The sequence below is a fragment of the Alternaria conjuncta genome, assembly GCF_024043145.1.
Source record: "Alternaria conjuncta strain BMP 0040 chromosome Unknown scaffold_21, whole genome shotgun sequence".
In the NCBI taxonomy this organism is placed as follows: Eukaryota; Fungi; Ascomycota; class Dothideomycetes; order Pleosporales; family Pleosporaceae; genus Alternaria; species Alternaria conjuncta.
In genome coordinates, this window is record NW_026250110.1 from 104,960 (window position 1) to 128,246 (window position 23,287).

The window sequence follows — 23,287 nt, forward strand, 5'->3', positions numbered from 1 at the left end:
CAACGTCGCTGTCACGCTCAACAGCGCCCCTACGCAGTTACATGCCTCCGAAATATTCCGAGTAAATTCCCCGCTTCGGTTCCGCACCTCCCCAGATACTAGGCCTCTGCCACTAGTCTACCCGGGCGACCGCATAGTCTTGCGATTGGCGAAGACACCGTTAGTCATATATCCGATTGCCTGTATAAGTATAGCATCAGGGAGCCCCCTTCAAGTGCTGGAAATACTTAAAGATGGCGTCAGCAGCTCCTCCCAGGCGATTCAAGGTCGAGCCCATCGAGACAACTGTCTCGTCCTCCAAGGACAAGGCTGCGGCAGAGCAGGACAAAGCTCCGGCACAGCAGGCCGAGAGGCCGAAGCCACGGAGGTTTGCACCACAGCCAATAGAGACGACAAAATCAAGTTCCAAGTCTAGCCGTAGGTTTGCGCCCGAGCCCGTTGAGACTACCAAGAGGTCCAACCGTCGCTTTGCTCCCGAGCCCCTGGAGACGACCACACGAAGCAGTCGTCAGAAGTTCGCCAAGGACTGGGAAGAGCAAACATCCCCCACCGGGAAGTTCAAAGCGGATCCTATGGAAGCTGCCTCAAGCTACAGTAGCCAGTACAAGGGTTCTTTAAAACTGCCTGCCAAGAAATTTCGACCGCAATTGATCGAAACTGCCCAAAGACATCGCAAGGCTGGGGACGACACTCCCGCGATACAGCCGTCCGACAAGACTGAGGCGACCCCGGACTCGGCAATAAGTGCCCGGAAAGCAAGGATACTGGGAATCCCTCCCACGCCGCCAACAAACACACCGACTTTTGATATCAAACAGAACCCTTTGTTTTTGGAGATACAACGCAACGCCTCACCGTGTAGACGACGGTCGTACTTTAGCTGCTCGCAACACTCGTTCCGTGTTCCTGACTTAGACCCGATTGAGTCTTCCGAGTCTGAAGCATCTGCGCCGCCATCGCCGACCGAGTCGCCACCTTATATTTCAGACCATTCGTTTATGTACAAAGAAGCTACTCGACGACGAGAAAGTGTTGACGACAGTTCTGCTGGCTACCTACTTGAGTTGGCTGCTAAGGCTGCAGAGAAACAGCTTCGGGAACAGGCCTTGGCCGCATTCCCGAACAGCGACTTCCACGAACCCGTGGCTCATTACGTGGATCATGATACAGAAGGCTCGGAGCCATCAGTCACTGAGGCGAAGCCGCAGCGAGAACCGTCCTTCACGCAGGTTAATTGGGATTTAATTGCCATGCGTGAGTATCAAGAGAAGCAGAAAGCCGGTAAAGAGGAGCAGAAGCAGAAGGAGTATGTCAAGCCTGCTTTCAGTCCATTTGGAAACCCAGCCGGCTTTCTGGATGCTGCTACGGCCAAGAAGTTTGCGAAAGAGCGAAAAGACCCCGAATTAGAGCGTCAGCGCAAAGAAGCCCGACCTCCCATGCTTGGACAGGACATCAAATTCCCGCGATGTGCATCACCGGAGCCATCTCGTTTTGACCCTACTCAAGGATGCGATGCGGTCCGGACGGCTATGTGCTATCTCTCTGAGCAGTCCAAGGCCGCGTCTGAAACAGGAGAAAGCTTATGGTGTGGAAAAGGCAACGGCAGGCAAACAAGTACAACACCATCATTGTGGTCCAATGCCAACAGCCGAGCTTCGAGCACGCACGGGTTGTGGGGTGGATTTTGCGTCAACGGTGGAGACAAGTCCCCACGCGGGCCAGCCGGTCTACTCACGCCCCACAATGAGAAGCCAAACCCCATGTCGCCCTGTCCAACGCCTTCTACGAGCCTCTTGCCACCTACGCCTCCGGCATCGAGCTCCGGCGTCACTTTTGGGCAAACAGACTTCTCGGGCATCGATGAGAAGCTCGCTGTCGAGCAGTCCATCGAAGAAGAATTCGGTGACAACTTTGTCACCCAAGTGTACAATTACCTGTCACTCGGATATCCATCAATGGCACGTCCGTTCGATGAAGAGCTTTCAAAGATTTCGCACATTCCCATTTCCGAGTTGAGGCAAGACGATCACCTCGCCTCATCCCGTGGCTACATTCGTCTAGGCAACGACGGCAATTTGAAGGACACCCAGATTACCGAGGAGACATGCATGCGCTGGCGCGCCTTACGCATCTATATCCAGGAATGGGCAAGGCAACACCCCCACATGGCTGAAGATGAATTCATGGCTGGGGGGCGTGGAACTGCCGTTAGGAAAGGCAGTTGGGCGCTTTAGATGAGTGTTGCGCTCATGGATTACATCTTCCCTGTGCATGGAGCTTTTTGAGCGGTTTAGCGTTTACATTCAGCGGTTTATTGGCGTTGGGTCTGGTTTACGTTGTCGGTCCTTCCCTGCATGATGTGGCTTGGTACCTGGATGCAGATCTCCTATGGAGCTGTTCCGGTTTCTCCGCTGTCTGTTTCATGGTGCCGGAGGTTCTGTTGGGACCTGCATATTTCCTTATCTTGAGAATGTATATATGTTTCTTTTGAGATAGGTCCCTTGTAATCAAGCCGTGGTTGGTCTCTAAAAGCTTATGAAATGTAGGATTCGGCAGTGGCAGGGATCGCTTGGCGGGTGACATCCGCATTCCGTCGTGGTTTCTTTTTCCCTTATCGCGCACCTCCCCGCCTCCACGCTTCAACGTCTCCGTGTGGATATTGCCGCAGATAGACGCATATACGGCAGGACGACTCATGTCTCATTACCGAAATCTTACTGCGCTCATACCTAGGTATACAGCTTGAGTGATTCGAATAGCCTTTGAGTGTGTTCTGGACGAAGCAGTACGTGTTGAATACACATTTCTGTCAACAACCCTGGTATACGGTGTTTCTCTCGTTGTTGAGGTTGTTACTCACCGCTCGTCCTGCCGTCAGTAAGATTATCACAAGCATCGCTTACACGTGAATCCTTGTGATTTCTGATACCAATACGGACAACACCTACTGTGCGGCTGGAGGCGTCCGCCTCGGACAGCGCCTACATCCCACGCCTGCGGTCGACCCCATCACGCTGAATGTTGCACCCCGCGCATCGTTCAGGGACAAGCTTGGCTGTCAGCGCCAATTCTCACCAATCATGCCTTCCCGTTGGCATTTCTTGGAAGCATGAATGGGCTGGCATGCGATGCTAACTATTTAGGTCGACTTTGATGGTGATCGTCGCCACAGACCATCCACGCCATTGAACCTCGAAGGATTCCAAGATACCGATTGCAACTTCGCGGAGATGTTTATTGACGTTTCTTGTGGGTATAGTCTCAGGATACCCGTCCCGTTTCTTGGGCCGTATCCAGACATGATCTAATGTCTAGGTGTCTTGATAGGTGCAGCGAAACCATGTCTATCTTGGCCAAGCAATAGACTTCCCGCGGTTTACCATTGTTATTATCCAAGGCTGTCATCTCACTTCAAGAATTTTAAACCTTTTATCTCGACACTACGTTTGGATCGAGCTGTTAACAATCCAAAGCATGGAGCATTACATGTGTAGGAAATGCGACTGATACCTCCAAGCATTCGTTTTCTCTACAAAAGTTCTCGTGGACGATACCTTGGCGGAACGACTTTCAGGCGATACTATCGTGTTCTCGATCATGGGCGAGAGCGACATGTCCGACTTTTCGCAGCAATTGTCGGTGCCATCATGGATATTATACGGCATCGGCATGGTCATGATCTTACTCCGCACGTTAGTAATACCTACCCAAACCATATCGCCGTGCTCACTCTCATCTACAGATATGCGCGATGGCATCGAGTCGGAAGCCTAAACGCCTTTGCAGCAGATGATTGGATCATGGCAACGGCGGTACCAACCTTCTACACTGGGCTAATTGTATGCTTGAACACAATCGCAACAGGAGGTGGAAGTAACCTCTTTCCACCAGAGCTGTTCTCCACGTTCAGTCAAGGAGAAATTGATGAGCGGATTAAAGGATCGAAGATCGTTGTCGTTTCCGAGCAAGTAAGTCAACAGACCATGAGATATGCAAACACACTATAACGCACAACTAACACCTAGTAGTGTATGCTGAACGTTATATGGTCCTTGAAAGCCTGCATGCTGTTCATGTTTGCTCGCATGCTGACCGGAACAACGAACATGAAGTGGATCAAAGTGGCTGCACTATGGGTCGTTATCGGATGGTTCGCTGTCCAGATCACCTTCTTCAGCGCGTGTCGCCCATTCGTAGGTTACTGGGCAGTGCCGCCCCCAAATCCGCAATGCACGACTCTTGAGCACTTTGCAATAGTGCAGGCAACTTTCAACATAAGCAGCGATGTCCTCATCATCGCTGTGCCGATACCGATGATCATGTCGCTTACTCTTCCTCTTAAGCAGAAGGTCGTGCTAGGCATACTATTCAGTATGGGCATCTTTGTTGTACGTTCCTCCCTCCTGTCAACTCACGGTTTCTTCTTACTGACATGACCGATAAGATCGTCGCAGCAATATTGACAAAAGTTTACAATCTATCGGACGTATACTCCACCACGTACATGCTGTGGTATACCCGTGAGGCATCCGTTGCCGTCTACGTAGCCAATCTCCCCGGCATCTGGCCTCTTCTCCGCGAACACATACGCTTCCTCCGTGAACACACAAGCCATTATGCCACCGGCCAATCGAAGATGCCTGGGCAGAGCTCGCATGGATACGGTAATCTGTCCAGAAGTAGACGCCAGAGCCGTGTACGCACCTTTACGAACCTCAGCTCACACGATGTCGAGCTCGCTTACGATATTAAATCTGGTGTTACTTCGATACATACATCTGGGCAAAGAGTACTAGGAAGCGAGAACCCCTTCGTGGAAAGAGAAGATATCCAAAGGAGCGACGACAGGAAAGATCTGGAAGTGGGGAGTGGTCGGAAGAGAATGAGTGGTGTACCCTATATGGGCGTACAGATTGATACCGAAGTAGATATTCAGAGCGATCAATGGATGGGAAGTAGGTTGGAGTTGGCGCAGTCGAGAGTGGTCCGGTGCGAAGGGCCGGAGGCGCAGGCAGGAAGATGATGATGCCAACTTATGGGACTGTTGTTAGTTGACGCGCTTCGTCGGGTCTGCTGAATACATCGAATTTCATCTCATCTCGAGCCAGACGTTACCCAATCAAGCAATATCGAAAGCCGTTGATTGCGGTAGGATATCCTTCACCCTCTACCCTCCACCCGCTCCGCTAGCGTTGCTATTATTCTTGATGCATACCCTTCTATAGGTAGGTTCTCTCCACCGTAGATTTTAGGGGGTGGGATTTCACACGTACATTGCTGTCGCAACTCATCTCAACCTGGAACAGACGTTACCGGGTTAGGCAACTATTAAGAGCTGTCGATTGTAGCTGCGGTATCTTCACCTATACTACCTCCTAGGAAGGCGGTTGGACGTTTGTAGAATGGGTAGAGGTTTACTCCACGTAGTACCGACGTCCTATGCAAGCACCTTACGTACCACCGTATATTCTGATGTAAATGTCTTTTCTCCGCGATTAGACATCTTTCAGGTCCGTTGAACCTGGCGGAGGTCCTTCACTCGAGGATCGAAAGGGCATCGCGATGACGTCAGAGGTCCGATCACGCTAAATTCCACTGGGGTTAGTGCCTCGTGACAGCGCGATCTCGCGCGTCGCCCTGGCCTGTGGCGAGTGCTACTTGCATTGGTTCGAGGCGCCGCTCCGCAGCCTGCTGCGACCTCGCAATGGCGCTCAATCCTCGGAGCCCTTCCGTCCACAATCAGATGATAACCCGATTTATCAAGCATCCTAAATCCACCAACTTCGATGGCGAGCAAGATCGACCGGTCAAGCGCCAGAAGACTGGCAACAGCCCCAAGAAACCACCACCAACACCACGCAAGACTGTGAAGCGCGAAGTGCTTGACTCTGACGACGAAAACGATGGCACTGTAATCAAGGAGGAAGAGAAAGAACACAAGACAGATCTCGAGAGTGCGCTACCACAAGTCGACACAGGCGATGACGCCATCAAAGCATATGAAGCGTACAAGGCGGAGGAAGAGAGCAAGACAGTCGGGACAGATGAGCGTTTGGAAAAGCGCTCATGGGTTCGAGGCAAGAGCTCGCTCTATGTCGACGCATTCAACCTCGCGCTGGATACTGTGCTGGACGAGGAAGGCCACCTCTTTGATGAGGCCGAAACAGAGGTCTTTCGGATGTGGAGAGAGATAGGCTACGAAGCGCAGTATCTGTAAGATGGAAGTTCCAGTATAATGAGCAGTAGAGTCATACTAACCTCGACTTCTCTCCTAGATACGTACGCCTTTTCCTTCGCAAGACCTCCGCATGGCATCGCATAAAGAACCTGGGCTACCACAGCGACATCTCAGACCTTGACGCAGCAGCCGAAATACTGCAACGTACATACGACCTGCCGGCCTCCTCCTCCAAAGTCGAGTCACATCCGGGCGAACTAGAGGCACCAGCAGGCACAACACTGGGCAGCACATTCACGTTCGCGGATCGATCTGAGGAGGAGATAAGCACACTCGAAGAAGCATCATCCTTACTGAAACTCGATGAACTGAAGGCTCTTGCAAAGGATGCCAAGGTCAAAGGCAAGAACAAGGGTGAGCTTCTGAAGGCTTTACGACGCACAAGTCAGAGACAGACCGGTCTGGGCCATGTTGGGTTGATACGGTCGGACTCGGAGATGTCGCGAGCATCCTCTGTATCCAGGTCACGAACGGAGACGCCCGATGTCGAGCTGGAGCCCGAAGCTGATCTCTCCGATGATGCAAATCGCGATGCGCACTTCACACGGAGGATCATGCAAGAAACGGGCCCTTGCATACGACTCTCGCTGGCCACTTTGAAGCTCTTCGAACGTGTCCATCTTGTCTTTTACCGCTCTACCGAGTGGACCGAGAAGTCATTGACAACCATCATCTTGGCGAAGATTGCGCGCTGGAACTTTCCAGAGTACATTGTCTCTCGATCTGCGAACATATTCGCCTCTCGGTCCCTATTGCTCGAGTATGAGGCTTCTATACGAACGCAGTACCGAATAGATAGCATCTTGGAATTCAACGGAAGACCAACGGAGAAAGGGTATCAAGAAATTTTGGATACTTTTGAGGAGGTATATCCGCGCTGGCAAGTGCTTGTTCCAGAAGAGCAGCGAAAAGAGGACAGCGTCTACCACAGTGGCGAAGGGTCATACCTTCGTCGTCTTTCACCAGCTTGGGTATACACGCGCATCATTCACAAGACACTTGACATATTCAGACGACGGAAGGAGCATAGGCGCGAGCACGAACTCTTGAATGAACTGCTGCAACAGCGACTGTTCCATCATTCTCGCAGAGGAGCTTGGTATCAGCGCAAAGCATTGCTTGAAGAACACTACATGGCCGCCTTGACCGATGCGGAGAACAGAAGCGCAGAGAAACAAAAGAGGCATTGGAAGCTTATTGCTTTGCAGACCTGTGAAGACGGGTTGCAGGATAACCTTGTGCATATTATCTATCACTATGATTTGCAGAAGCGTATCACCAAACTTGAATTGTCTCTGAAATTTGTTAAACGATTGCAACACGACTTCTCACATGTCCGCTTGACGAAGCCGGTCGAAGTCGTCATGGAGGGAACGCGTATCGAACGCGAAAGACCCTCATTGTCGAGACGTACTAGCTCACCACATGCGAAATCGGGCCGACGGGGTGGAAAGACAATATGGATTGATCCGCGTGAGGACGGCGAATGCTCCGTCGAAGCCATGTGTCTCTCGCACTACCGCAACCAAGGCTGGAAAGGCTATCACGCCGAAGGTGGTATCGTGCGCACGCTTTTCGCGTACTTGTTCTACGACGTCCTATTCACCTACGTACCCAACGTCTTCCAGACTCCGTACCAGACCTGTCCGTTGGACCTACATACTGACGCCTTCTATCCATCTCGTATATCCGAGATCAACGCAAGGTTGAACGAGATATCAAACGGCGACGCACCCGCCATCATCCAGAGGATCTACGACGACCACCATGAGCGTCGGACTTGCGTTGTAGGTCTGGACTGGGCATACGACGTTGTTGATCTGCTTGAGATTGCTCGCTGCTTTGACGGCGAGGCATTGGCAACTGTGTGCAGAGTCATGGCGCAAGAGTATGGGCAGAGAGGTGGCGGTGTACCCGATCTATTCCTTTGGCGAGTTGCAGAAGAAGAGGGGAAGAAGGGCGAAGTCAAGTTCGCAGAGGTGAAAAGTGAGAACGACCGTTTGAGTGATACACAGAGGCTTTGGATACATGTGCTCTCTGGGGCGGGAGTGACGGTCGAGCTTTGCGCTGCTGTGGCTAAAGAGGTGAAGGTCGTTTGAAGTGAGAGAAGAGGCGCACCTTCCGATTTTGCAAAGCAATCCAGGGATGACATCAGAGGACTGTTTGCTCTCACTAGCCCGGTTGGACTGTTTTCGTCGCCTTGGAAACCACCTCCGACGCTCCTTCTGTTTTGCTCATCACCAAGCTTGAATAGCGTACGAAACACCACGATGCTATGGGTGCCATGCAACGACGCTCGATTTGCTCAAGAAGCAGCAGTCATGTAAGTTATACGGAACTTTCGCACTGCCCAAATCATGACTAATATCGCTGCAGCGCCACGCGCAACCAGCGAGAGTCGGCCTTTCTGCGTCTCCCGGGCGAGATCCGCAACCAAATCTATGCCTACGCCCTTCGCCACAACAAAATCTCCAAGTTCTCGAGGCTTTACGAGATAGATGTTATTCGCTGCCTACCTCTCCCCGCGGATCTGTGGCTCCTCACCGTCAGCCGTCAGATCCATGCTGAGACGCGCCTCCTACCCTTCAAGCTCAATGCTTTCCAGATGTTGCCCAAGGATATCGGCATATTCGTCAACAAACTCAGCAACGCGCAAAGAGATGCTATAACCACGTTCAGGGTCCCTAGAGGATGTTTCGAGTTCACCGGTGGGTTTATCCCGGTGACTGATATGCATATAGTGCAGAGCAGTACATCAGCGGCCCTTTGGGTTTTGGAAACAATGATAGGTCTCGAGCGCGTTGTGATCCATGACTGCGTTGCTTGGGACAAGAAAAGCGTGTGGACTCTTCACTCGGAAAAGGAAATATCTGCGTGGATTTGTCGCTGTGCTGGAAATCGAGAAATCGAGGTAGTATTTGAGTACAACGACCTCGCCCTTTGGTAGTTTATTGCTTTGGCGGGAAGCGAGTTCTCCACTCTTCTCTAGAGACTCAGAGATCGTAGATTGCAACATGATTCGCGACACTCGGAGTATACATTCGCTTCTCTTTGCTGAAACTACATATAGTCTCCATGTGTCTCCATTTCCATTATCTCACTTCCATACGTCTGACCAGTTTGCCTATACGGATCACATTGGCCATGTATCCAACGACAAAGCGATTTGTGAGATTCAATTCTGCATACTCCAAAGGGAGGATGACGTGGTTTCTTATGATTCAACAGCTCCGCTCAATCGCATCAGGGTGTGCTCTCCTCCATTTACTGTCCGAAGTGGCTCGCTCCACGCAGGGATATCAAATGCTCTTCAATGTAGTACTTGACCCCATGAACTCCATCATATAAAGTCAACCTTTTGTAGCGTGCACTGCCAAACGCTTGCGTACGCCCATTCCTGCGCCGTGTATATGCTAATCGAAATCGTCGGGATTTGGTTCGTAACGTGTATGCGCCGCGCTCAGCCGAGGACCAGTAGATAGATTATCATGAGGGTGTTGATCAACATCAATGGTACTGCATTGTGTCAGCAAATGTGTCTTGGCTTTGTCTTCCACCCCTCTAAGGGACGCGGGTATGGAGTGGATGGAGGGGTACACGTACACCTCATGAGCGTCCGTACGGAGGATACGAGGTTGATCAGTCGCGCCTTTATACTGGCATCGTCGCGAGGGCCGCCGAAACCGGGTTCTGCTGCAGATGCTGTCCAGCCAACTGTGTCCTGGTCAGTCGGATGCTCAATTGTAATTCGCGTGTGCCAGTGGATGCGTAGACGCGCAAAGGTCGCGGCGGGTCATGAGGACCTGGTAAACGTACTGCGTGCGAGGAAGCGGTCTTCGGAGAGGATTGCTATGGCGTTGACGAGGAGGACCGCGACTGCTCGTATTAGCGAGCGAATCTATCAGATGCGACTTCACATGTAATACCTGTGAACAGCCCGCCGAGCCCGAAGAAGAACATTTGTAAGTTTTGAGCAGAGTCGTGCTGTTGTGTCGTGCACTACGATGTGTGAATGGGGTATCGCTGAGAGTCGCAGGTGTCGATGTAGCTGCCTAGTAGAAAGACAGTTGTCGTCCTGGGCTTCAACATCACCATCATCGGGATTATGTAAGCGCAACGCCTACCACAGCGTATCTGGAAGCAGCTCGGGATTCTTGACAGGACATCGCCCCAGTTAAATGGCACGGGAAGACTGTGTTCACTATGTCTGTTTAATACCAGTTCCGCACGTGCATAAAATGTTGTGATCCCGGAAGAGGTATATTTGCATCGTGATCATGGGAATTTCTCGATTGCCGTGCATGGCTTGTCAATCGCGTTTGCAGTAGGCGGCATTCTAGACCGCCGGTCGATCATGCCCAACCTTAACTGAAGACCATGAACATTAGTGGAGGTCATCAGGCCAAATCGTCGACATGGTCAATACACACAATGTAATGCCCAGTTCAAGGATGATAGAGACAAGACGGTGAAGTACCTAGGTACCTACCAAGGTAGCCGTGGAGACCCTTAACCGAACAGTGTTCAGCCCACAATGATCGACGTCGCATCAGCCAAAGGAATCGACCCCCCAGATCTCGCGCCAAACAACCGACAACCATGTTCCGTCGAATGGCAGAGCTCGGGCATCTTCCCCATGGCCGCTACGGACGCGCGCCGTCTCAAAGGTGCGTCGACTTCTTTCACCTGCCAAATTTGCGTCATTGCTATAGCACCCGGCATGCCGGAAGCGTGATTCTAGAACTTCGCGACATCTCTGACCTTCGCTCATACGTTTTCCTGGTGGTGCCTTTGTGTGCTTGTCGCCTCTCTCGATTCACTTTTCACTGCATCGGTAGTTGTTACCTTGGTAGCGTCTGTCAGGGTCTAGACTTACCGATCGACCCCTCGTATAGCGATCACCGAAGCGCGTCGACAAACACCGCCCAACATCTTTCCACGCTGCAAACTCGCACTTCCCTCTCCCGATCTCGAATACGGCTGCGCACGAAACTGCTCATGATCTGGATACGGCGTTTACTCCATGTTGTTGACTGGTCTGGTTGAGGCGCTCGGAATCGGCTCTATCTTCGGCGGTCGCCACGGTTCGCGGATACACGAGTCGCATCACAACCCTACGCGGCCATAATACTCGCGCCACCACACCACCGTGATCATAATGACAGAGACCGACAGCGGCGATGGCGGCTACTTTCCTATGGGAGAGCGCTCTCGCTCCAGATCTGCGTCTCCCAGCTCGATTCGTAGCGACTCAATGTCAATCCATCTCACAGAGCCGTCAGCCACCATGGCTGCATTTACTGCGCTTCAGTACTTGCCAGTACCGGTTCTTGTCTTGTCTGCCCAGAAGACCGTAGTGCTTGCAAACGAGGCCATGGGTCGCCTTTTTGGTATTGACTTGGATGGTGATCATGATCTTTCAATAGCGGAAGCGTTGCAGGACAAGACTATGGGTGATCTTGGTGTAGATATTCTACAGAACGGTTCTCCAATTCTGATCACATGGGAGGTTCGTTATAGCCCATGCATTTGCCCATGGATCAATCATTTAACTTTTGTAGAGCTTTCTGGATTGCGTAATCGACGACTCAATAGCAAGCAGCTTAGACGAAGATGGAGATTCTCATATGGGCAGCGGCCATACCACACCGACCGCAGCGACTATGCCATCTCTAGGAGAACCCAAGTCAACAAAACCATTGCCGCGCCTGAGCAGTACAAATCTTGCGCGAACAATGGTACGCGACGTATCAGTAGAGGTGGTCATTGCGCCGCTTTCTTTGGATTCCGACGGCACTTTGAGAAAGTCAGAAAGAAAGAAAGATTACGAAAACGCAATGCAGGCATCTTGCATCATATCCATATGGAGCATTGATGACAACCAATATTACACGCTGACTTTCACAAGTGCAGTAGCTGCTGAAAGTGCGCCACCACCCACCAGTCGTATAGTCACTCGTACAAACACAGGAGCTCGCCTCGACAAGTCACGAAGTTCGGGTTCGTCGAGCTCTTCCTCAGGCCGGCGTTCGGGAAGCAGTTCGAATTCGACTTCGAAAGCCGTTACGCCTACTCTACAGCAGCCAGAATTTCCACCTCGAGGTCCTCCTACTAGGGGCAAGGCCGACATTGCGAATTCAGCCTCTATATTCCAAAAGGCGACACAACTCAAGGATGCTATCCTGAACTCTATTACCATGCCCGCATACGGTATGTATGATTCCACACCTGGCTGAGGTTCTCCGACTGACTCTTTTACAGCAATGTGGAAAGACCAAAGCTTCGGAATTCCAAACAAAGCCCTCCTGCGGCTACTTTCGAAAGATTCCACCTATGCGCCCGGAGACCAGCTAGATTTTCTCAGCCAGTTCAACTGTTGGACCGAAGATTTCCAGCGCCTTCTGAACCTCGATGAGTTCCCCATTATTGAGGTCTGCCGTACACGAGAGAGAGTCGGAGGACGGCGTATCGGTATGCGACATCCGCTTACAGGTACTCGGATTGTGTATGAGATCAACGGCGAGCCTGTATTCCACGAAGAGACTGGGGATTTCCTTGGTGGTATAGTGATCTTCAAGGATATCACCGAGTATACCAAGCAAATTGCCGCCCAGATTGAAGAGAACGAGAAGCAGTTTGAGTACATTGCAAACTTCATGCCGGTCATGGTATGGACGACTACGCCTGATGGGCTTCACGACTGGTTCTCTCAACGGTGGTATGACTACACAGGGTTGACAGTCGATCAATCAATAGGCGAAGGTTGGCGCCTACCGTTCCATCCAGATGACATGGCAGCGACCGCTCAACGTTGGTTCCACTCTCTCAAGACAGGCGAAGAATACAACACAGAATACAGATGCCAGCGCTATGATGGAGAGTGGCGCTGGATGTTAGGACGAGCTTTGCCCTTTTACGACGACTCCGGACGCATAGTCAAGTGGTTCGGCACATGCACCGATATCCACGATCTTGTCTTGGCTCGTCAAGAGGCTCGCCAAACAAGAGAGCAATTGCAGCAGGTCATCCAGCACGCGAAAATTGTCCTCTGGGTTATTGATCGCAACAATGAGGTCAAGGTCCTGGAAGGCGATATGGCCGCTACCGAGCGAACCAACAAGGAAAAATTGGTTGGAAAAAATGTTTTCGATGTCTTTGAGTTGCCCAGCAATGATCGAGCGCGATGGCATGGACCTATTCAGGAGATCCTACAGGGAAAACAATCAGCTGAGATCGTGAACGGGAGATACATGTCGGAAGCTCGCTACTACCGGACCCGTCTAGTACCGCTCATGAGCACTTCCAGGACTGCAGGCGTCGACGGCAATACTTTTGTGAATGGTGTGATCGGTGTTTCTATGGATATAACCGAGCTGCGAGAAAGAGAAGAACAACTCAAGGAGCAAGAGAAGGAGAATTCGAGGCTCCTGGCCAACGAAGCGGCAGCGAAAGAAGCAAGTCGGATGAAGTCGCAGTTCTTGGCTAACATGTCACACGAGATCCGAACACCTATCGCTGGCGTGATTGGCATGTCTGAACTCCTCTTCGATATGAACCTGGACGAGGAACAGAAAGAATGTGCCGAGAACATTCATCGAAGCGCCAACAGTCTCTTGACGGTAATCAACGACATTTTGGACTTTTCGAAAGTTGAGTCAGGACGGCTTGACGTTGAGGAGGTGCAGTTCAGTCTCAGCGTCGTCCTCCGAGACGTGAATAAGGTATGTCGCAGACTACAGCGTATGACCTCATTGTCCTAACTGACCCGCTCAGATGATGTCTTTTGCTGCACAGAGGAAGGGTCTGGATTACCAGAGTTCCATACAAGATGAGGTTGGGGCAGACCTGCGCGTAATGGGAGATCCAGGCAGATTACGGCAAATTCTCACCAATGTGCTAACCAACAGCATCAAGTTCACCTCGGTGGGTACTGTAAGACTTGCCGTCTCCATCAGCCAAGAATCAAAAGATATGGTCACGGTCAACTTCAACGTTGAGGACACTGGGATTGGTATAGAAGAGGAGGTCCGCAAGCGATTATTCCAGCCCTTTAGTCAGGCGGATTCGTCCACGGCTCGACGATTCGGCGGAACTGGCCTGGGTCTAACCATCAGCAAGAACCTTGTTGAGCTCATGAAAGGTCAGATATGGCTGGACTCGAAGCTGGGGCAGGGTACTACTGCTACTTTCTGGATACCATTTACTCGTGCACCCTCGCAAGATGGAGAATCACCCTTGGTTCATCTAGAGTCAATTCCGGATCGACTTCAGAGCGACATGTCAGTCTCATGTGGCAGCTCGGAAGGCCATACACCGCCGTTGACACCACAACTTCCCAATGGGAACTCATCATACCCGTTGCTCAAATCAGCAATTCCGGATCATCTGATGAGCCTTCCCGACAGTGAAAGACAGGAGATTCATGTTCTCGTTGTCGAAGACAAGTAAGTTGCGCTAGAGCATGTTCTCATGGAAAAGGTGATTAACGAACGACCAGTCACATCAACCAGCAAATCGCGCTCAAGACGATCAAGAAGCTTCACTTCTCGGTCAATGCAGTGTGGAACGGCCAAGAAGCTTTGGAGTATCTAATGCAGGAGTTCGGCCCTTCGCACCCACGCCCGGATATCATCCTGATGGACGTTCAAGTGAGACAGCTTCGTACGAGAATTTGCACGTGTTGCTTGCTGACAGCAAATGCAGATGCCTATTCGAGACGGTTACTCCGCTACCCACGCAATCAGGACAGAATCGCCGTGGCGCAATATGCCCGAGATTCGAGGTGTCCCGATCGTTGCCATGACGGCTAGCGCGATTCAGGGCGACAAGGAGAAGTGTGTATCGTGTGGTATGGATGTAAGTTTCCACGAGGCACATCTTCGGATTCGTGATATAGGAGATGCTAAGACTCAGTAGGACTATCTCGCCAAGCCAGTCAAAGGGAAGCTGCTGGAGAAGGTAGGTTTCCCCAAGCCAACTGGTGGGTCCGCTAACAATCAGAAGATGCTTGTGAAGTGGGCACTCGAAGGCCGGCGAAAGACGGCAAAAAGCAAGCCACCCACAAACGACAACGATCGACATGGCGTCGCAACCCCAAGCTCCAAGGTGGGCTCTAGGGCAAAAGATCACCCGCGAACGGCAGACTTGTCGGTTGAATCTGAAACAACGGCGCAGGCATTGACCGCTGAACTTGACCGCCTCCACTACCAGAGCGATGCAGCATTCACAAGGTCCAACGAGAACGAGGGTGAGAGGGCTATGCGGCGTATTCACGCTGAGGAAAGAGACACGAAATTGCGCGACGAAAAACTGCTTTCGTTAGTCGGGCCACAGCTCATCCGTCACAACAGCTCTCAGGGGCCACACAACGAACCATCGATGCCTCTGACTGAGGCAAACATTGAGAAACTGGCCCATGAACAAGAAACAGACTCTCTCACAACAAAGAAGCCCGGTTCTCTGGATGAGGCCGACTCGAATAGGGCAAACAATGCTCATAGTATGAGCAACGCGAGACAGGCTACCTTGGCACGACCGGGGCTTTCAAATTCGCGCCTCAATGCCAGTGAACGGACAGTCGTTGAGCACGTCACTCGATGAAATGCTCAGAGTCGAATGCTCCATTACGACCACCGTCATTTCAACATCGATAGAGCCTCGACATGTCGGGAAGACACCCGCGCCTCCCTTCCTTTTAGAGACGAAGCATTGACAGCGCACAGCTGCACCACTTGCTCGAAAGGTCAAGTCAGTCTGCAAGAAAGAAGTCATGCAGATACGCTTAGACACTCAACCACAGTACCGGAAACTTTTCTGAAAGATAGGGATACATCATAGGGTAGCGACAGGAAGTTAGATGCTGGTGGTGCTCGGCGACCATGCAGCCTCACTTCATTGGCAGGGCTTTCAATGCCAATGCATAACCTGACCCGTTCAGGCCCCGAGATGCGAAGACCCATGCGATGTCCTGGCAGAAAGGAGAATGCAGCTTTCCTCATGCAGTATGCACGTGCTCGGGGAGATCATGTGCATCTGATCACATCCTGGTCGTCCGATGATTCTCCTTGAAGCCGGTCAAAGAATGAAAACGTGGATTTCGACTCGAGTCAACTGTCAGAAGTACCCCACCAGCAAGTTAGAAGCATTGGCATTGCGCGTCCTTTCGGGCGCATAAAGGGGAGATAGGGCTGTAGTAACGGCTGTAATGCCGCATAATCAGATTAGGAAAGAAAAAGATTTTGATCTGCGAACCACATCACAATTCTCGTGTCCCTGGTCTCTCGTGCCTCTCGAATGGGAAAGTGTTTGCTTTTCGTACCCAATTCCTTGGCTTGACAGTGTTGATCATATACCTTGTTCGTTAGGAGGGCGGGAACTTTCTGGAGATCATGCGATAGAAATCGGACATGCAGAATCTCCAGGTCAAACTTTGTTATGGCACAGACGTGCCTTGCGCAGCCACCCCCAAGATTGACAGCCTGACAGCCCGCGTTACTCCCGCAGTTTCGATGAACGTTACATCGGGCGGGTTGAGAACTCGTAAGTGCGGCTTGCCGAGTCGTAGCGCTCTCTTGGCTCACCACGTTGCCATTGGCTGTAGCGCGCAATTGCACCGCTGCCCGTGACTAGTGTTTTTGCTAGCAAAATGGACCTGGTGGTTAATGTACCAGAGTGTCGGGCGCACTTGATTCGCTGCCTCGCCGACTGCTTTTGTTTTGCGGTTTTACTGCTGGCTTTTTGTCGCTGGTTTAGGCGCTGTTCGGTTCACCTGCTGCCCGGATCTAGCAGGAGTTTGTTCGTGCGCTACGTGGCTATGGAGCGGTTGTTGAGCACTAGCTGCACACAAGCCTCGGCGGAGATGGTTTGCGCAACCAATTCGGTGCTGCGCAGCTTCGTCGTGAACGTGTCCAACACGTGTGCCTGACAATCACTCGCTGCTGATCGATCTCGCAGAGCCGCATATCTGGCTCATATGAAGATCGCGGGGAACGCTTACTGAAGATCTCCAGAACTATGGGATGCTGTTGCACATAGATTGTCTGCAAAGCCGCAGGTGTCTGGAGAGCCGGCTTTGCTTCTCCACACGCCTTGTGCTATTGCTCGTATTGCAAAGCTAGTGTGCGATCTCGGAAATAAAAAACAATCCACCCTAGAGCTTATCGAGTACCCAAATGGCTTGGCGGTGGGCGTAGGTGGGCGCAGGATGCTCACAGACAACGGCTAATAAACTTCGGTGATCTGGCATGGCTTGCGAATGCAGGGTCCAGTGTCCAAATGCCGAGCGAGCGGCTGCCGACACCCTACGACCTTTGCGACAGCAGATAGCGCTGGGGATGGGTCACGTCCACTTCTTTTTGGCCTGCTGTTCTGATGCTGATGCGATGCACAGCGCGGCGTCAGATGCTGCACTCGATTCACCGGCCACTCGAGTAGGGTACCACTCCCGCCGACAGCTGCACACGCAGAGTAGCGGCAGAGGCAGACGCAGCGAAGTGGAGGCCTGACGCTCAAGTGACTTTGATAGTGCAGGCTGCACGCTCGATGTTGAGCGGGATGGCGCTGCTCCAACAGATCTTGCCCTGCATGACCAGGCCCCGCGGAGCCACGAACACAGTGAGGGGGTTTGCAGAGCAGCTCCGTGCGCTTGAGATGCAAGGCGGCCCTTTTGTCCCAACACCTAACCACTCACGTCGACCAGGCATGCAGCGGTGAGATGGCAGATTCCGAGTGCATGCTTTCTGCCCATTGCCACTCGTGCTCGCGCTCGCATTCAGACAAAGGCCCCAAGCCACGACGCGCGCTGAACGCCCAACACAGCGTTCTGCCCGCTGGTATAACGCACTGCAACAATGGCTGCTGTGCAGCATGCTCAATATCCCGGGCGGCAAATCATCTGCATGCTTGACCGCTCCTACATCATCCTGCATGGCCTTCACTGTCGCCAGGTACCGCTTGGGGGCTGCGCCAATGACAGCTCGCTTACCGCCTCTAGCGTATGCGCTAGGGCGGGCTTCCTATGACGACATTGCCAGCAAGCACCCATGATGCGCCCACATCCTACAGCACCTTCCACCAGCGCGCGTGTCAGCGGGGTGTGCAAATGGGCCTTGGCTCTCATCATTCCTCCCAGCTAACCATCCGGTCCGCGTCAATGACAGGCCGAAGATACGGAGCACGAAACAACCTGCCCCAGGCCAATCGTCGACGCTGTGCTATCGGCTCAGGATTTCGTCATTGGTGGATATAGCGACCGCACACACAACCAGCCCTGCTACACATGACGCCTCCATCCCAAGGGCAAGCCGATATTGGGGAGTGCGGCTGATTGGAGCTCTGTGGGAAGCCAAAGTGGTGTCTTCCTCAAGACTCGGCCCAGCGTGTGAGTCGAGTACAGTTACATGGTGCCGAGCAGGTACACCGACTGCGACCGACGTGCCTGTGGTGCCCCTATTGGACAAGGCAGTTCCCGAGACTGTCGTGGATGCCGCAGCTCGTGACCCGCCATCTGGCTAAGCTACAGTCGTTGCAGCCAAAGCAACATGGACGGCGATCAAACGCTTGCCCATTGCTTAGGTATGCGCACAGGCGCTGCTTCAGGGGACTAATTTCACGTCGGGCGCTTTTTTTTCTGAGTGCGCCGTGCACGACGGAGAGTCAGGAGAGGGGCGGAACCAACGCTAGGACAGAGGGAGAGAAACTCACAGAGTTCGAGTTTACGCAACAACGTGGAGATAGTTGTGGCGGTCCGACTCCGCGACGCGAAAGCAGCCTCTCCGGCCAGTGTCCGGCGCGATGCACCTCGAAACCGCAAGCTTGCGAAGCCGCCTTTTCGGTCCCTTTCTTGGTTGCGGTGGAGCGTGCTGCTAGGCGACCGTTGTTCTGCAGCGTCGAGTGTCGACAGTCTCAGAAGCAATGCTTAGGGGGTGATCAGATATCGCCAGGATGAGGACACAGGGCAACTCCCAGGCCTGCCGCACTCGTCAGCATTACTGCGGAGCATTTCACTCTTATCGCTCATCAGGCTAGCGCTCATTGACCAAAACGGCAGGATGCAATTGTGAGTGAATGCACTAGTCCGCTTCCATGCCCCTCGTCGACCCTGGCCAAGTGGATGCACGCCAAAACAAAAGCCAAAAATCCCTCCCGCGCCTACCGCCCGCTGATTCGCAGCTGTCTGGCAGAGACGAAAGGCTTGCCTAGCGGCGAGGGCTTGTTTGGCGCACCACTGGCCTCTCACGGGTGAGAGGGCTGCCGGTGATAGCGCAATGGAGAAGCGGTAGACGCTGGCGTGAGTAAACGGGAGCTGAAGGCTGTTGAGCCCACTGCGCTCAATGGCGCGGATGCCACATCGGCCGTGGGCAGGCCATTGAATAACGCTCCCCACACGCTTAAAAGCAGCGTGCAGAAAGATGCCTTAGCGCAAACCATCCCTGTCGTCACCGACGTAGGTGCTTCCGGGGTCTTCAGCCAACTTGCCTGCTCACTATGCTTGGCTGCCAGCCTATGATGGAGGTGCTGTGAACCCAAAAGACGTAAACGCTTCAAGGAGCGGAATTTATCAATGTCTCTTCCCCGATAAATCGCCTGCTGATCAACACTCCCCAACCTCTAAGCTTTACTCAATCCTAAATTGTCTCTTGCCTTAACTCGTACCAGAGACTATCAATACTGCTTTCATCATCGTTACCCTCACATCCTTACTTCTTTGTCGCTGGTTTGCTTTTGGAGCGAATAACGTTACCGAACCTTCCACCGCGACACGCAACACGCAACCCCAGCCCACACGGTCCGCCCCTGCACCCGCTGGGCATTCTGCTCCTTGCAAGCACTGTGCTTCACTTGAAACGCTCGAGCGTCTGCCACCCAGTCACTGGTGTCCGCTTTCGCCCTACACCTAATCTCGCTGGTTCATCGCCACGGCTCCTGGTTAGTACAGGTCAACTGATCGACATACCAGAGGGATTATCTTTACTCGACTTGGACTACCACTGCACGGGAGTCCCCAGTGTCAGAGTGAATTCAAAAGGTCGCAGATCCCACCACTGAGTACCTGTGATCGACTATCTCCACGTTTTCAACCCTCGAACTATCACGTTTCACACCTGGATCTACGAGTAGAGTGCCTGTTGTAACACTCACATTCGTCTTCTTGTACCACCTTCTCCTCCGGTCCCTTCCACCTCACCTCCGCAAACCTATACATCGCAATGGCAATGGCAGTCGACAACCGCCAGCAACCCCAGCTTAGCAGCATGGGCTACGATCACATGCGCTACCCCCAGCAACAACCACACTTCACCAACCCGTGGGTGTCCACCGGCGCCTCGCAGCAGCAACTGTACCAAACAACGGTCGCACCCAATGTAGACGCGCAACGGCCTACCAGCATTGCGATCCCGTTCCACAGTCTGCCAGTCACAGCTCCTCCCATGGGACAAGGTATTACTCTCCCGGACGGCACTTTCGGAACAGAGAACTTACTTGTTACGTCTGAAGATATCATGTCGCGAGGATACCCTACTGGCTATGCTACCTCTGGGTCATCACCAAACCAAACCTATGCTCCTACTTCCGCACCCTACTCTCAGGTGGAATATGGCAACACAGAAAGGAGCCCGTACGCATACCAACAGGATGCCTCCCGCCGCTCTTCACATCCGTCAGTCCCCTCAATAGCCTTCTACGAGTCCGTAGAGAGCGCAGCCCAACGACAACGCCAAAGTTCACTTGTTGACTTTAGCAGAATGAACGCACAGCAACCGCGCAACAGCTTTAGCGATGCGCTTGACGCAAGCCGTGGCATGGTCTCCCTGAGTCAGTCAGACATTACTCCTAGGAATATCTACGGCTCTCAAGGAACCAGCCGCAGCTCGACCGACTCCTACGGCTTCCCTTCCGCACACTCGACACACTCGTCAATCTCATCAGGAAGCTATGGCCCGAACGGGTACTACGGTGGTGAGGGCTCTGTGACAGATTACAGCTCTGCATCGGAGTCTGTTGATCTTGGCAACTCGCGCACTTTGCCCCGCCCCAATGCGCTCCTCGGTGCCAATATGCCTCCTGCGCCAGCGTCGATGATGAGCCAGTTCAGCTCAAAGGTCTCTTCCAGCTCGCAAAAGAAGCACAAGTGCAAGATCTGCGACAAGCGCTTCACACGACCAAGTTCGCTACAGACGCACATGTACAGCCACACTGGCGAGAAGCGTAAGCACTCCCTAGCACATCACCACCTACATCACTAACATTATGACAGCATTCGCATGCGAAGTCGATGGTTGTGGCCGCCACTTCTCCGTCGTATCCAATCTGAGGAGACATCGCAAGGTTCACAAGAATGACGGCAGCATCGACCACCCTTCACCGGAGAGCGTCGATCACTAGGTGATCACCACCTCGGTCGTATTTAGTGCTTTGCTTGTCTCGACCCCGTCCCAGGACTCACACCAACCGCTTCGTCGCACACGTCTTCAGTACATATAATGTTTTGAGATACCACCGTCGCGCGTTTCCTAGTCACGACTATAGATCGAAACGACAACAATCTGGGACGGTCCTTCCCTTCTACCCATCGCTGCCCACCACGGTTTTTTACTGAGATACCACCTGGCCCTCGATCCGAGAGACCACCACGGCGTTCTGGTGTTCCGAATTACGAGTATTCCGTTTCCGAGCGATTTTCAACACCCTGTAACATTACGCGTTTGTCTTATCCGGGCCTGGTCCTTTGCCGCCCGCCGTTGCTTATTTAATCTTTCGACATTGCTCGACAAGGGCTTTGACCCATAGTCGTCATGGAGCATTTTGTCATCACCATTCGCTTATACCCTTTAATATTTTAGACTCTCTTTTAGCAACCACCCTTTCCCGACATAGAGTCGTGCGGAGGGTCGGTTAGCACAATGACGTTTGTACAGTAGTAGCTTGCAGCGCGCGCGCATAGGTGCCACCCACCGAATGGGGGTACAAGCCAGGATGGCTTTCCGACAGACACTGAGTCGTCGAGATACAGGCAGCGGGATCGAAATGACGCATCCCTCCATATTGTGGATAGGAACGCGGCTGAAATCAAAGACCCTTGTTTTATCCCATGCATACCATCTCCCGTTTTTTCTCTGTCTCGAAAACTTCCAAATTCTTCTCACCAGCTGACATAGTGACGGCAGCGGCCCTTTCGTTCGGGACCATGGCGCGGTCTCCGGTCGTCACTTGCGATACCTCGGTCGCCGGTTTAGCCAACGCGACCCTCGTCATGACCTTGTCTCCGCAATGCCATCATTTGGCGTCCCGTGAGCGGTGGGCTTACGACAAGGGGTCAGTCTTGGCTCCCGTCATGCAGCGTCAGCCCCTTGCTAGCCGCAAGACCCTTCTTACCTCAGCGAGTGGGATGTCTGCCGCCGCACCTTGGGCCGCCAAAGGCTTTGGTTCTATGCTATCATTCGCTTTCACACCCACCGGTCCCGTCACTCATGGTAGCCCCTGCCATTAAAGTCGGAGTTGCGTACGAGGCTGAGTGGGACGCAACGATGTCACTTGTTTCACTCGAAAGCGCAAAGCCCCATAGCTGCTGACGTCGGGCTTTCTCTCTGCGTCGCGTCGGCTGCGGGACTTTTTATTTTCTCTGCTTTGCAGGGAGTGCCAATCACGATGCTCGCTTGTAACAGTGGGTCACGCGCTGGAGACGGTCCGAAAGCAGCCTGAGATGAGATCGTAGTGTGCCTGACGGCTGTAGAGTCGTGCCATTTTTCGAGTAAAGATCGTCGTAAGGACGCGACGACTTACAGCATCGCGAAACTTGAGGCAACATATCGCGTTACGAGAACGTGACGAGGCGAGTGCGTGACTCTTTCGCTCCGCTTGCTACTGGTTTCCGCCGCGCCTGTTGGTGCCCGGAGAGTGCGCTGTAATCTAGCTTGCAATACCGCCGAACCACCACTCAGGACAAAGTATCTCCGCCATGGTCCTAAACACCTGTCTTTTCGCCACCCGCTCCGGCTCCTCTATTTCGGTCGGCCTTTGAAACCGCAAACCTTGTGGCCACCACACGGA

General features: G+C 52.7%; 6 protein-coding genes across 6 annotated transcripts; all 6 read left to right on the forward strand.

The window, feature by feature from the left end:
* Positions 1-233: 233 nt before the first annotated feature.
* On the forward strand, positions 234-2,234 carry J4E85_010102 (uncharacterized protein; the record flags this gene model as incomplete). Its single annotated transcript, XM_051474316.1, has 1 exon — positions 234-2,234. One exon carries the CDS (start codon positions 234-236, stop codon positions 2,232-2,234), a length of 2,001 nt encoding a protein of 666 aa, XP_051321809.1.
* A 1,363-nt stretch (positions 2,235-3,597) lies between these two features.
* Positions 3,598-4,436, forward strand: J4E85_010103 (uncharacterized protein; the record flags this gene model as incomplete). Its single annotated transcript, XM_051474317.1, has 3 exons — positions 3,598-3,692; positions 3,743-3,968; positions 4,029-4,436. 3 exons carry the CDS (start codon positions 3,598-3,600, stop codon positions 4,434-4,436), a joined length of 729 nt encoding a protein of 242 aa, XP_051321810.1.
* A 1,268-nt stretch (positions 4,437-5,704) lies between these two features.
* On the forward strand, positions 5,705-8,337 carry J4E85_010104 (uncharacterized protein; the record flags this gene model as incomplete). Its single annotated transcript, XM_051474318.1, has 2 exons — positions 5,705-6,213; positions 6,276-8,337. 2 exons carry the CDS (start codon positions 5,705-5,707, stop codon positions 8,335-8,337), a joined length of 2,571 nt encoding a protein of 856 aa, XP_051321811.1.
* A 171-nt stretch (positions 8,338-8,508) lies between these two features.
* Positions 8,509-9,045, forward strand: J4E85_010105 (uncharacterized protein; the record flags this gene model as incomplete). Its single annotated transcript, XM_051474319.1, has 3 exons — positions 8,509-8,561; positions 8,615-8,960; positions 9,028-9,045. 3 exons carry the CDS (start codon positions 8,509-8,511, stop codon positions 9,043-9,045), a joined length of 417 nt encoding a protein of 138 aa, XP_051321812.1.
* Positions 9,046-11,525: 2,480 nt separating this feature from the next.
* Positions 11,526-15,838, forward strand: J4E85_010106 (uncharacterized protein; the record flags this gene model as incomplete). Its single annotated transcript, XM_051474320.1, has 8 exons — positions 11,526-11,747; positions 11,800-12,448; positions 12,500-13,959; positions 14,012-14,682; positions 14,736-14,886; positions 14,942-15,094; positions 15,155-15,196; positions 15,242-15,838. The coding sequence occupies 8 exons, from the start codon at positions 11,526-11,528 to the stop codon at positions 15,836-15,838; spliced, it is 3,945 nt and encodes a 1,314-aa protein (XP_051321813.1).
* A 4,607-nt stretch (positions 15,839-20,445) lies between these two features.
* J4E85_010107 (uncharacterized protein) lies at positions 20,446-21,622 on the forward strand (the record flags this gene model as incomplete). Its single annotated transcript, XM_051474321.1, has 2 exons — positions 20,446-21,445; positions 21,495-21,622. 2 exons carry the CDS (start codon positions 20,446-20,448, stop codon positions 21,620-21,622), a joined length of 1,128 nt encoding a protein of 375 aa, XP_051321814.1.
* Between the last annotated feature and the right edge of the window lie 1,665 nt (positions 21,623-23,287).